Here is a 14073-nt window from a genome sequence, read left to right as displayed (position 1 = left end):
TAGCTGGGGAGTAGTGATTTGGTAACAAATCAAGAGTTCTCTTTGTCATGTTTTTGTTTTTTGTTTTTTAGACACATTCGGTCCTAATAGTAATATTAACATCACTCCAGGTCATCTCTGGTTGTGAACATTTTCCCAAGTAGCATATAATTCTCTTCTCACCATAGCCTGCAGAGACTGGCAGAGTGGGTGACAGTTTCCTTACAGGAAACGGCAGTTCGGTCAGGTCCAGTGCTTGGCCCAAGGTTACTCCGCTGATAAAAAAGACGTCTGGTGGTAGAAACCCAGCCTTCTGACTCACTGTGATGCCCGTCTTTTCCTTCCCCTGTGCTGCGTCAGAAGCCCCATGATTGTAAGAGTTGTGTTACCAAACCCTTCACAACGAGGCTGTTGTCCCCAGCTACTTTTTTCAGTCTTTCTTTTATTTTCATGGGCTTTGGGGGTCAGGCTAATTTGGGTACAAATGACACTTTTGCTATTTTCTGCTTCACTTTTCAAAACTTCTATCCATTTTTTTCATTTTTACTAAATTTTATTTTATTTTTTAAACTAATTTTGGCTCTTTTTTTTTTTTAAGATTTTTATTTATTTCTTTTTAGAGAGAGTCTAAGGGAGGGAGAAAGAGAGAGAGAGAAACATCAATGTGTAGTTGCCTCTCACATGGTCCCCAGTGGGGACCTGGCCTGCAACCCAGGCATATGCCTTGACTGGGAACCGAACCAGTGACCCCTTGGTTCACAGCCCGAGCTCAATCCACTGAGCTATACCAGCCAGGGCCATTTTTACTAAATTTTAATTTCCAGGACCGTTTTCTGAATGCTGTTTCCTTTTTCCCCCCCAGTAGGGTCCTGTTCTGGTTTCATAGTTATTGATTGCCTTCTCCCTGCATTATCCCTCTTTTCTCTAAGTTTGTTTTTTCTGTTTAATCATCTCTGATCTGTTTCCTCAGTGTTGGTGAAATTGGACCTTGATCCTTGAGTTTGGCAAAGAAAGATTTCAGAGCCAGGAACTCAAATTATAACAGAGGTTTATTTAGAAAGTTACAGAGTTGGTAGAAGTGAGCCGGCTGGGCTGTTAGGCTCAGGAAAAGTTACAGAAGCAAAAGAAGGGTCCTTGGTGCTTAGGAGAGACAAAGGCAAGAGAGACAAAGGCAACGGTAGAGGGTCTGGGGTGGGGAGAAGAGGGGACAGGAAAGGGGCAGGTGTGTTACAAGAGGGGTAGCGCCCCCAGCTTTTCTTGTGATCCTTTTCTAAAAAGTTAAACATTTAATGAGAAGAACCACATTCCTGTCAACACAGGTTACCTGTTGTTTGATGTCTTGCCTGAACTTGACCAAAAATCAGTTTCTAAAGCTCTCAGAATGAAGGCCTAAAGACTTAAAATAGCCAACATATTCCTAGCTGCTCAGGCTCTCAGCTACCTCTCTGACCTCTTCTCGTACTTCCTTCCCCTGATCATTTCATCCAGCACATTACTTATCACCGCCTCAATACACCAGGCATGGTCCTGTTTGAGGCTCTTTTCTTTGCTCCCTCTGCTGTGCTCCCTCTGCTGGAACTTTCTTTCCCCAGTTGTTGCACAGCTTTACTCACATTACTCAGCTGTCCACGGATGTCACCTTCCCTGAGTCTTTCCTGACCTGTGTATATTCCCTCCAGCTACACTCCCTATCCCACTCACCTTTATTTTTCCTTTTAGCTCTGTTCCCATACACTCTTGTTTATTTCTTAGTCAACTGTCCACCACAACTAGAATGTAAGTTCTGTTAAGGGCAGGCTTTATTTTGTTCACTGCTCTATTTCCATCTCCAAGAATTGTGTTTGCATGGAGTAGATGTTCAGCAAACACTTTTTATGTTAGTGGATGACATAATCTCAGGAAGGTCTTGAGATTTTGTGGATAGATAATCTGGAATGGGAATTTGGATGATCTGTTTTCTTTTCTCGAAATTTTGGTATTTTCTGAAGTTTATTTTTTTAGTTAGTATTTAAAAAAACTTTATTGATTGATTTTAGAGAGAGAGAAGTAGCGGGGGAGAGGGAGAGAAACATTGATTTGTTCCACTTATTTCTTCATTGCTGATTCTCGTGTGTGCCCTGATTGGGGATCAAACCCACAACCTTAGTGTATGGGGAAAACACTCTAGCCAACTGGGCTACCCAGCCAGGGCTCAGTATTTATTACTTTGATTTTACCAAGTAATCATAAACGAAACATTATGTATCTCCTGAAGTGACGTAAAACAAGTACGCAATACCAGAACCGTTCTTGCCAAAAAATTGAACCTGAGTTTGATTGAGCCTGTAGGTCTAAGTTTACAGGAAATAGAGGCTAGAGGAATGTGTTAAACCACTCACCGTAGGGTTACAGTCGCAAAATCGGAATGTGGGAAATTCGACAGGTCCATTAATTAATTTTTTGAGACAGTGAGGAAAATTAGAACATTATGTTTTAGAAGTAGTAACGTTTCATGGTTATTCTTTAAAAAGTCTCTTTTAGCCCTGGCTGGTGTAGCTCAGTGGATTGAGTGTGGGCCTGTGAACCAAAGGGTCGCCAGTTTAATTCCCAGTCAGTGTGGGGTGTACGAGAGGCAGCCACACATTGATGTCTCTCTTTTTCTCCTTCCCTTCCCCTCTCTCTAAAAATAAATAAATAAGTAAATAAGTAAATAAATAAATAATTTCAAACAAATAAAAATTAAAAATGTATTAAAAAGCCTCTTTTAAAGATATATTTTTAAATATTTATAGATGATATGGTGGCTAGGATTTATTTTAAAACAGTCTAGGCCTTGTGTGAGCGTCAGCCGTGGACAAAATAACATCAGCTGGGAGTCGATGACTGTTGAGACCAGGGTGATACAGGGAGTTCGTTTTACCGTTTCATTTGTATAAATGCTTGAAATTTTCCCTACGAAGACATTTAAAAGGGAGTCACATGCAAAAAAACCAAAAACAGAAAACCCCAAACAAGTGCTGTGAGGGAATCCAAAAGAAATATAAGAAATTTTTGTCTTTGTGGAGCTTAAAGTTTGGTTAAGATATAGGATGTGCACCCACTGATAGCTCAAAAAAGTGTATCATCGAAACCTAATTGATGTGAAGTAATACCGGATAGTCTTTTAAATGCTATGGATATGATATAGCATATTGAAAACAGTAATATATATCACTTTAATGTGATGTATATGAGCTTTCAGATGAAAGCTCAGCGAGGCTGGGGGTCATATTCTCTGCTGTATTTTTGGCTCTTAGCACAGCAGACATTTAGTAAACATTTATTGAATGAAACCTTATCATGACTTAGTTACAGGCACTTAAAGTTGAACTTCTTTACTGAGAATGTATTTACTTCGGAATGAATTACTAAGCTGCATTCATTTTCTTTATCTTTTTTTCCCCTACCCTTCTAGTCTGGAGTTAATCAAAGAGCCTGTTTCCACAAAATGTGACCACATATTTTGCAAGTAAGTTTGAATGTTTTATGTAACTCCGTTATTAGCTTTCGTGCTTATTCTTCATAACACAGGATACACCTTCTTTTATAGAAATTTTAGCTTCTTCAATTAAGTAAGAAAGAAATGTCCAACTTGATTTCATTCTGTCCCGGAGAATACTCAGAAAGTCACCCTAAGTTGGTTGGAGCCATAGTTCCTGGTAAATACAAACATATTTATCCAGTTCCCAGCTGTCAACTCACTTTGAACAGCTGTTTGGTTTTTTGTGTGAGTAGGTGCAAGCAGATTGCAAGCAACTGTGAAATAAACAAAATGTGTTTCAACCTTGCAAATTTTTCTTTTCTGTCCATTCTGCATGTCCCACTTCAACACACACACACACCCCCTTTTTTTTTTAAGATTTTATTCATTTATTTTTAGAGACTGGGGAAGGGAAGCTGAAAGGGAGAGAAACACGTCGTGTGAGCAAAACATTGACCAGTTGCCTGTCACATGCCCCCAATCAAGGGCCTGGCCCACAACACAGGCATGTGCCCTGACTGGGAATCGAGCTGGTGACTTTTCAGTTTGTGAGATGACACCCAACCCACTGAGCCATTGCAGTCAAGGCCCGCTCTACCCCTTTTAAGGTTCATCATTTGCCTGCTTTGTAATCCTTTTAAAGATAGGAAAGGATTTGATATCGATATATATTTAGGCTGAAATTCATTCATACCAATGATTTAAGTTGTATTTACATTTTTAAGAATCTTGCCCTTTGAAGCCTTGGCTGGTGTAGCTCAGTGGATTGAGCACGGGCCTGCGAACCAAAAGATCGCGGCTCGATTCCCAGTCAGGGCACATGCCTGGGTTGCAGGCCAGTTCCCAGCAGGGGTCACATGAGAAGCAACCATACATTGATATTTCTCTCCCTCTCTCCTTCTCTTCCCTTCTAAAGATAAAGAAATAAAATCTAAAAAAATAAATAAAATTATTTTAAAAAAAGAATCTTGCCCTTTGAAATGAAAATGTTTCCTGATGGAAGAATTTCAGAAGAAGTTTGGTAGGTTTTTTTGGTGGAACAAGGGGATTTCTCATTTCCATGATGTGAAGCTATGATTTGAGACTTTCCCTGAATGCCAACTAATTTTGGTATTTTTATTTTCTTTTTCAATTGAAAAAGCAAGCCATGTCCATGGTAATGTATTCACTAGCACAAACTGTAATTCCCTTCTAACCCCAAATCCCTGCCTTCCTCTTCCCTCCCCAGAAACAACTTCAGTGATCAACTTATGTATCTTCCCAGGAATTTTTAAATTTCAAGGGTTTTTAACTTGGGATCTGTGGTTTTTATGAATATCCTAGAATTATATTCAATTTTAAGTTCAGCTGTACTCGTACTAAAAACTATAGGTATGTGCAATTTAGGGGCAACACAGTCCATCATTTTCATGAGGTTATTGGCACGTTTTCCTAACTTGAAGATGTGAAGAGTGTCTGTATTAGGGATAACGAGGGCTGGCTGCAGCTGAGGGAAACCTGTTCGCTTTGGAGGGACATCGTCTGAGCACTGGGCTGCCAGCCGGCTGGGCCCTTTGTCTGCATCCTGTCCCCTTCCTATTCATCTGCCCTAACAAGGGTCCAGAGCCCTGTCTCTCCCCACTTTCTCAAGTCACCCCACTGATCTAGGTACGTTCCCAATAGTTCCCTTCTGATCCCTGAGGCCCTGCACCTCAGTCAGGTGCCGGGCAGCACAGCCTGACTGCTCTGCTTCGGGCAGTCTTCAGTTTTGTGGCCCCTAGAGAGAAGTTTCTCAAACTCTGTAGTGTAGGACTGGTTTCTTCATGGATTGATCCTTTTGTAAAACAAAATTTAAAAGTCACAGAATTTTAAAAGGTTACAGATAGCTGAAGATTAACCTTTTAAATGTGGAACCTTCACTGTTTCTGGATGAGAATCTTTCTGAAATATACTGTGTGCTTTCCGGTCACCTTGAGTGATGAATACACAGTATTATGGTGAGTAAAGGAAAAATCAAATTACAAACGTTTATTACTTTGAGAGCTTGTGGAAGAAGGAAATTATGGGAAGAGGAAATAATACGAGCAAAGATACAAAGAGAATGAAGTAGGATGTGTCCAGAAAAAAAGAAATTATGCATACATGTATAGTAGTTGTGTGAAGACAGGAAGCTGGCATTTGCAGGAGGAGGTGGAAAGGGTTTGAAATAGAAAATGGGTGCAAGAGAAATAAAGTTATTATTCATAAGCAGTAATGAAGGAAAAGGAGAATAATTCTGTGCCCTGGCTGGTGTGGCTCAGTGGATTGTCAGTCTCCTAACTGAAAGATCACCAGTTCAGTTCCCCTTCAGGGCACATGCGTGGGTTGCCAGCCAGGGCCCAACTAATCCATGTTTCTCTCCTCTTCTCCCTCCCTTTGCCTGTCTATAAACATAAATGGATAGAACGTTTCTTTTTTAAGGAGAACAATTCTACAGAAATATTTTGAGGTTGTTCTCAGTGAAGTTGGAGGTGAAAACATCTGTTGAGATTGAAAGGGTTAATTAAAGTTGGTACCTGGGGGAGAGTGAGAAGGGCTGGTAACTCCTAATATGGAGACTATGATAAGCAAAAGAACCAGCCGTATTTTGAGTGCTATGTTAGAACTAAGTGTAGTATAAAACCCATGTGACAGATGTGCTTTTTCATGGAAGCTCCTCTGTAATACCTTTATAATCTGAATAATACTTCGATCGCTGTGTGAGAAAGCTGGGGAAATGTCCCAAGCATTAACGATATTTTCACAGGATGAATTCTAATTGCTTAGGATTGAGTGGGGTAAGCGTGTAGTTCTGAAATCTTTCGTGATATATACAAAAAGCATAATAGTACCAGTCTGGAAAAAAATTACTTAGGTCATCCGCGCGTTGCCTTGCAGTTTCCAAACAACTGAAATGTGTAATATTTTTCTGAAGATCTAGAACCACATTGTCCAAAGAGATAAGATGAACCATGAGTGTAACTTAAATATTGTAGTAACCGCATTGCTAAAAAGTTTTAAAAATTTAATTATAGTTATATATTTATATATCCCTAACCCATTTGTGGCCAAAATTTTACCAATTCAGTATAACTATGTGGAAGAGGTATGTGCTTGATGTTCTCTTTTTTTAGATTTTATTTATTTCTAGAGAGAGGGGAAAGGGGGGAGAAAGAGGAGAGAAGCATCAATGTGTGGTTGCCTTTTGTGCTCCCCCTACTGGAGACCTGGCCTGCAACCCAGGCACGTGCCCTGACTGGTAATCGAACCGGTGACCCTTTGGTTTGCAGTCCGGCACTCAGTCCACTGAGCCACACCAGCTGGGGCTGACCTTTTTTCTTTTTTGTAGTGAGTTTTTGAGAGCCTTTGTTTTTTCATGCTTACAGCATACATTAGTTTAGAGTCGCCACACTATAAGTACTCAGTAACCACAGGTGTCTAGTGGCTGCTGTATTGGGCAGAGCAGCAAGATTCCTCGGAAGAGTCTGACGCACATTAAAGTTTGAGAAGCAGTGTTCTGGAATGATGACCTTCATATACAGTTATTTGGAGGATAGTAAGAGGAACCAGATCAGGGATGGCTGAGGCCTAAAGACCAGATAGATCAAATAAAGCAAGTCTTAGAGTCAACTAAGGAAATCCAGGTAAGTGGTGAGTTAGTATTAGGGAGGTTTGATGGCTAACTACATTAGGTCATAATATCAGGGAATTTTGGAGTCTAGAAATCCTTTGCTATGGCAGAGGTCCAGAAGTAGGCAAGAGATGGATAATCTAGCAAGCAGATCAGACATGGTCTCTCAGGAGTCTAGCAGCAAAAATAAGCAGAAGTTTCAAGTGGTGGTTATAAGGGAAGGAAAGTAGCAGGCTTACAGCCATTGGAGGCTAAAGGTTAGGGGCAAGACTCGTCTTGTCTTTGGGAGACAAAAGCCTTGACCCATGGGATTGCAATACCAGGCAAGGACCCTAGGGACAGTCTTCCAGGTAAAGAGCACATGATGGATTCTTATTGTTGGAACTAAAGTACGAACAAGAGGTCTGATCAAGAAAACAGAGCCTTACTACAGAAACCGACAAGGTTTGGTGGGACCGGCAACGTAAGTGGATGCTAAGCTGTGGGACTCTCTTGTTACTTATTTATCTTAGCTGGGGACCGTACTGGTCCATAGTCTTAGGTCGATAAACAGCAACACAGGACACCCAATATCAAAGTCAGCCCATCTTTATTTTGCCTACACTTAGAACTCTTAATTTATTGCTTCCTGCTAGTGTAGACTTGGACAAGTGACTGAAAATTAGATGAGTTTCCATAATATCGTTAAACTCTTCAGGGTACAGATGTGCTCGATTCTGTGCCGTCAATTCCTGTACTGAGTTCTGTCCGGTCCAGCGCAGCGCCGCCGCCACGCTGTCTTCACGGCTGCGGCTTTGTAGTAAGGTGCCGAGTTTTTAAACAGATTATAATAATTTTACTTGAAATACTTAGCATTTATGTCTGATTATACAACGTAAAGTAATTATTATTAAATAAGCCTTATTGGCTCTTGAATATGTTTTATTTGCTCAAAACAGTAAGCCGTTTGCATGTAAGTTCAGTTTTCATAGATTATTGCTTTTGTAGTTTGGTTTTTTTCCTCATCCAGCATCTAAAAACAATTAAAGCCACTGGTTGTAATTTACCTGCCATTACCTTTAAAATGGCTCTTAGTGGCAGTTGTGAGATTATTTTTTCACGGCTATTTGCCTTTTGAATATTCCCTCTACAAAAAAGAGTCACTTGAATTGTTCTTTTTATTCTTCATAATTCATAGATTTTGTATGCTGAAGCTTCTCAACCAGAAGAAAGGGCCATCACAGTGTCCGCTGTGTAAGAACGATATAACCAAAAGGTGTGTGGTGAGTGGCGATGGCAGGTTGGAAGCAGCAGGAAAAATAGAAATTCCTTAACACCGTAGCTGGTGTTCCTGTCAAACCATTCCTGGGTAGAAAAATATCTAAAGGGTGCTTAGCTGACAGGATAAATTATTTCTTAAGTTATTTTTCTGATAGTTTTATGGTACCTTATACAGATATTAATGATCCGTTGCCTTTTTCTAAGGCTTCTGAATGGTACAAGAATTTGCAGCCTTATCTAAAGTGGGGCTCTACCATCGACCCCACAATCTCCTGATCCTTTTATTTTTCTTCCTTGCACACTCAACTTCTACTTAATTATTCACACACACACACACAATGTATTCATATATCGTGCATCCCTCTGGCCAGGATTTAAGTTCTTTTAGGTCACTGGCTTTGTCTCCATCAACACTTTTCCCAGTGTTTGGTGTATAGTAGTCACTCAGATATTTAAAGGAATAAATGAATTATATTGTCCTATAACTTTCCTAAATCAGAATCTTTCTTTGGACATTGTCGTCTCTCTGCTTTTGAAATGATGTAATCAACATTCAATAGAAATCCCCCAGAGCTAGAAGTGAGAGCTTGGGTGGATGGGGTTCAGAGGTTAAGAATAGTTTAGTTCTCTGTGCAGTGGATTTATGTCTACTATGTCGTCAGACTACTAGTTTAGATAGTTACAGGCTTTTCGTAGGCTTGAATGGCAAAAAAAAGTTTTTATAAATACTGATGTCAATGATGTTTTGATTATGTGATATCACTATTAGCTGTGTTCTTTGAATATAGTTTTTCTAATGTTGCTACAGCTTTTTAAAATTAGTTTACATGTCTTTCCTTATGTTTGTGTTCTTAAAAAGTTGATAATTACTTGCTAAGTATGTCTCTCAATTAATTTAATTTCAGAAGCCTACAGGAAAGTACAAGATTTAGTCAACTTGTGGAAGAGCTGTTGAAACTCATTCATGCTTTTGAGCTGGACACAGGATTGCAGTGTAAGTGCCATGTAGCCCAGGGGCCAGTGCTCAAGTGGCTGTTGTTAAAACTCAGGAAATGGTTTACGTAATTATTTTCAATGGATAGGTGATAAGACCTGTTGGTCTGCGTCAGCGGTCTGTAACCTTTTTGGCACCAGGGACCAAGTTTTTCCACGAAAGGGGTGTGGAGTGGGGAAGGGGACAGGTCAGGAGGCGGGGCTCATGTGGGGTGGGGGAGGTCAGGAGGCGGGGCTCAAGCCAGCTACACTCACCTGCTGGGTGGGGTGGGGCGCAGAGGCAGAAGGCAGAGCTGGGGAGATTCTTGGACTGTGGAGGGGTTGGGGATCCCTGGTCTAGGTTATTTTTAGCTCTTTACCTGTAATCCAGGTGTTAAATCATTCCCCAGTGGAGAATAAAGTAGTCTCACGTTTCATTTTTATCAGTCCTGAGGGGCACACTTTTCACATTCTAAGGTCTTAAAAATTGAGGACAGTTTATCACCAATGGTGTGTCATTGTTTTCTTAGTGGCATAAAAAGTAATGGTGCTTCTTACATTGTTGGTGCCTTAGATTCAGTGAAGTATGGTATTAATAGGCAAAATCATTAGTATAGGGGTGGGAAAAAGGAGTAGAAACAACTTTGACCATCTATGTGTTTCCTAGCAATAGAATGAACAAAGTCGATTTTAAAAATTATAACTGTAACATATTGTCTTAATACAACAAAGAACATGCACAGGATTTCTCTTGGTTCTTTGATTATAAGTAATAAATTTTTTCCAATTGTAAAAATGTTGTCCCTTTGTAATTCACAGTTGCAAATAGTTACAACTTTTCAAAAAAGGGAAATAATTCTCCTGAGCATCTAAAGGAGGAAGTTTCTATCATCCAAAGTTTGGGTTACCGAAACCGTACCCTAAGACTTCGACAGAGTGAACCTGAGAATCCTACCTTGGTAAAGCCATCTATTTTTGTTTATCCCGGTAGAATGTCTTTATTAAGTATTGTGAATTAGCAGATGTGCTGTATGGTCATGGACTTAGAGAAAAAGCCAGTAAACAAGGTAAGATGGCAAAGAAAGTGGCTGGGCAAGTGTTCTAACAGCTGCGTTAGTGGAGCTGAGACGGTCTGTGCAACCAGTCTGCCCATCTTCCCGGCATGAGGGCGTGTTTATTTTATTTCCTCTGAAAAGAAAATCAGTTTTTATGGTTGAAAATTGCTTCAGTTTAAAAGGTGTAATTGTCAAAAGAAAATGAGTGATTTGTTGTTATTCATATGAATGAAAAATGGAGAGCTCCAAAATAATAGTTCTTATGATACCAGCATTCATCTTTCAGTAACTGTTGAAAGGTTCAAAAAGAAAAAGGAGAACTTCATGGGAATAATGTTGGGCTTTTAAAATATTCTTTCTTATACTGCATGAACTGATGTTTGCTGGGTTTTTATTGTTTTTATCTGTTCTTTTAAAAATTATCTTAGTTGCTAACCTTGTTACCAGATGTGATTTGAAATGTGTGCTAATGAATCTTAATTCTCTTTTTATACTATAATATAAAGTATCAGCTTCAAAATATGCTTTTCTTTTAATTTATTGATTTGAGAGAGAGAAACATCTATTTGTTGTTCTACTTACTTATGCATGCCTTGGTTCCTTCTTGTATGTGCCCTGCTGGGGCATTGAAACTACAACCTTGGTGTATTGGGAAAAGCCCTAACCAACCGAGCCACCTGGCCAGGGCCCAGTGTGTGCTTTTCTTATACTTCAAAAAAAATTACACAGATGATACATATTGTCTAGAAAAATTTAAAACAACAGAGAAAAAATATTTAAACCATTAGAGCATAACATACTTTTTTTAGAAGATTTTATTTATTTATCTTTAGAGGGGAAGGGAAAGAGAGAAGGAGAGAAATATCAATGTATGGTTGCCTCTTGTGCATCCCCTGCTGGGAACTGGCCTGCAACCCAGGCATGTGCCCTGACTGGGAATTGAACTGTGGTTGTTTGGTTCGAAGGCCCATGCTCAATCCACTGAGCTACACCAGCCAGGACATAACATACATTTTGATGTGTAATTTGCCAAGTGATTTTTCCAGGTGTCATAAATTTTAGCTGATTTATTATGGCCTATTTGTTTTTTTCCATGGCCTCGAGTTTCTCTTCAGGGAAGAAAAAAAAAAAAAGCAAAGAACTGGCCAATAATTAGTTGATTGTTTTTTATTGCTTAATCAGGAAACCAGCCTTGGTGTCCAACTCTCTAACCTTGAAGTTGTGAGATCACTGAGGACAAAGCAGCAGGTACAATCTCAGAATAAGTCTGTCTACATTGAATTGGGTGAGTCTCCAATTTCTTAAATTCAGAATAGTGCTTGCTAGATTCTTTGTGTTACAGGTTTACTGGAAACTTTGGTGATAATTGACACAATTGCAGGGAACTTTGAGAAGTGAAAATAAAATAATATTAGCCTTATGGTATATTTATAAATAATGCAAAAGATGAAGCTCTTACCTTGAAGAACCTTACTTTCCAAAGACAGCAAAAGAAAGACATGTGGTTATAAGTACGTGTAAATACACAGCACATCTTTGAAAAACGTTTCTTTCAACAGCGTTTTGTTATAACATCATAAGGTGTTAGAGAAAAGTGCGGTAATTCTTGTTTGTATCAGTTATTCTGTGGATGAAATTGGTTTTGTTATACGGCAGTTTGCTCGAAGTGGCAGAAACAATTGACAACAGCAAGTGAGGACTTACTGTGCTTTGGAAAGATTGATAAGAAAGAATGTGATTGGTTGGTGATAGCATTTGGAAGGATCCAAAATAAATTGTACTAGACTAGAAAGACCTTTTTTTTTTTTTTTTAGACTTTATTTATTTATTTATTTTTAGAGAGAAGGGAAGGGAGGGAGAAAGAAGGCAAGAAACATCAATGTGTGGTTGTCTCTCACACACCCCCAACTGGGGACCTGGCCCACAACCCAGACATGTGCCCTTACTGGGAATCAAACCAACGACCCTTCAGTTCACAGGCCGGTGCTCAATCCACTGAGCGACACTGGCCAGGGCAAGAAAGACTTTTAAGAAGAGCTGAGCTCAGTTCAGGTAGTTTTCTCTAATCGTCTGATCCTTTGGAATATACTTATGATTAGAAAGAGCGGCGCTGCTTTGGGCTCCTCAGTGCCACCGTATGTTTACCGTGGCACTTACCAGCTTCTCTGTCAATTATCTGTATGTCTTTTTTCCTTCTTAAAACCATAAGTTCCTAGACTTACGAATTTTTTATTTTGATTATTTTTGTGACACAACAATAATCAAAATTATACTAGCTAGTATTTAGGAGCACTTAGTGTAGTCCAGGCCCTGTTGTGCTTCCCTGTAAAATGCACACGAGAGGCCTGACGAACCCCAGGAGCTTGTTACTATTACATTTATTTTACAGATGAGGAAGATAAGGCACAGAGAGGTAGTGAAGCTAGTAAGTGGCAGGGCCAGGATTCAAACCTAGAAATCCAGCTTCATAGCCTGTGCTTCTAATACTTCTCTGTATTGCCTGACATATGTATCACTGTGCCTGCCATATATATAGTGGGTGTTTTGTAAGTACTTCTTGAATTATTATCTGTTTTGCAAAAAGTACTTCTTTTTTTTTTTTTTTTTAGTTTAACCTTTCAGTACAAATTCTTTTATTGACTTGGTATTTGATGAATTTTTTAGGATCCGATTCTTCTGAAGATACAGTTAATAAAGGAAGTTATTACAGGTGAGTCAAAGGGAGCCTTCATCTATGAAGCTGGCATTTTTGCATTTTGTTAATATTAAGGTTTGGTGATTTTTTTTTTTTTAGGTTAGAATAATGGCATTAAAATAGACCATTTTCTTTAATCTTATCTTCTAGCTGTGAAAATACCCTTTTTGTTTGTTTAAATTCTTTTGGTAAAATAACAGCTCTTCACAGACTCACAGCAGATGGTTCTGCTCTGTGCTGGCTTAGCTCCTCGTGCGCAGTAGTAGTGACAGCGGTAATCGTGGTCGATAAAAAATATTTGAGGGCTCTTACTTTTTAAGTTGTTATTATTTATTTTTAGAGAGAGGGTGAGGGAGGGAGGAAGAGAGGGACGGAAAGATCAATGTGAAAGAGAAACATCAATCAGTTGCTCTTCATACACGCCCTGACCGGGGACCAAACCCGCAACCTAGGCATGTGCCCTGACCGGGAATCAAACTGGCAAGCTTTTGCTTTGAGGAATGATGCCCAACCAACTGAGCTACGCTGGTCAGGACTAGAGGACTCCATTTTTCTTAGTTTCCTCTGTTTCTCAATTCTATCTGTTCCTCAGACTTCACCTATGGGAGTTACACAAAAATCTACAAGCAGCCCCAAACTGTGTTACCTGGCAAATTGCTTTCCTTAGAAATTATTGCTTGACCTTAAGATCTGTAATACCTTGCGTGAACTATAATGATGTCATTGCCAATCAGAATTTGTTTGCAAATAACCTTTTCCTCCTAATCTCTCAATTGAGAGGAAGTGGGTTTTAGCCTGAGAGGAAGTACAGAGGCCAGAGTGGCAGAGGTGCATGCTTTGCGTACCGTTGGGATGTCTACCTCATCCCAGTGCCCCGTGTTTGGGATATGTTTGTTCTTGCTTTCTGATTAAAATATACTTTTAAGTCTTGCGGGAATGTTTTTTGTTTGTTTTTGCTTTACTGTCTTTTGGTCATGGTTTGTAT

General features: G+C 39.5%; 1 protein-coding gene across 1 annotated transcript in view; it reads left to right on the top strand.

Annotated features, from left to right (window-relative positions):
• BRCA1 (BRCA1 DNA repair associated) overlaps window positions 1-14073 on the top strand; it is a 53951-nt gene that overhangs the window by 7493 nt on the left and 32385 nt on the right. Inside the window, 6 exon segments of the mRNA XM_053661375.1 lie at window positions 3413-3466; window positions 8284-8361; window positions 9272-9360; window positions 10158-10297; window positions 11576-11678; window positions 13058-13103. Coding sequence (XP_053517350.1) covers window positions 3413-3466; window positions 8284-8361; window positions 9272-9360; window positions 10158-10297; window positions 11576-11678; window positions 13058-13103 — 510 coding nt within the window.

Source organism: Artibeus jamaicensis, unplaced genomic scaffold (assembly GCF_021234435.1).
Source record: "Artibeus jamaicensis isolate MK-2021 breed Jamaican fruit bat unplaced genomic scaffold, CSHL_Jam_final contig_2259, whole genome shotgun sequence".
Lineage (NCBI taxonomy): Eukaryota > Metazoa > Chordata > Mammalia > Chiroptera > Phyllostomidae > Artibeus > Artibeus jamaicensis.
Note: the sequence above shows the minus strand (reverse complement) of the source record. Positions and strands in the feature narration are given on the sequence as shown.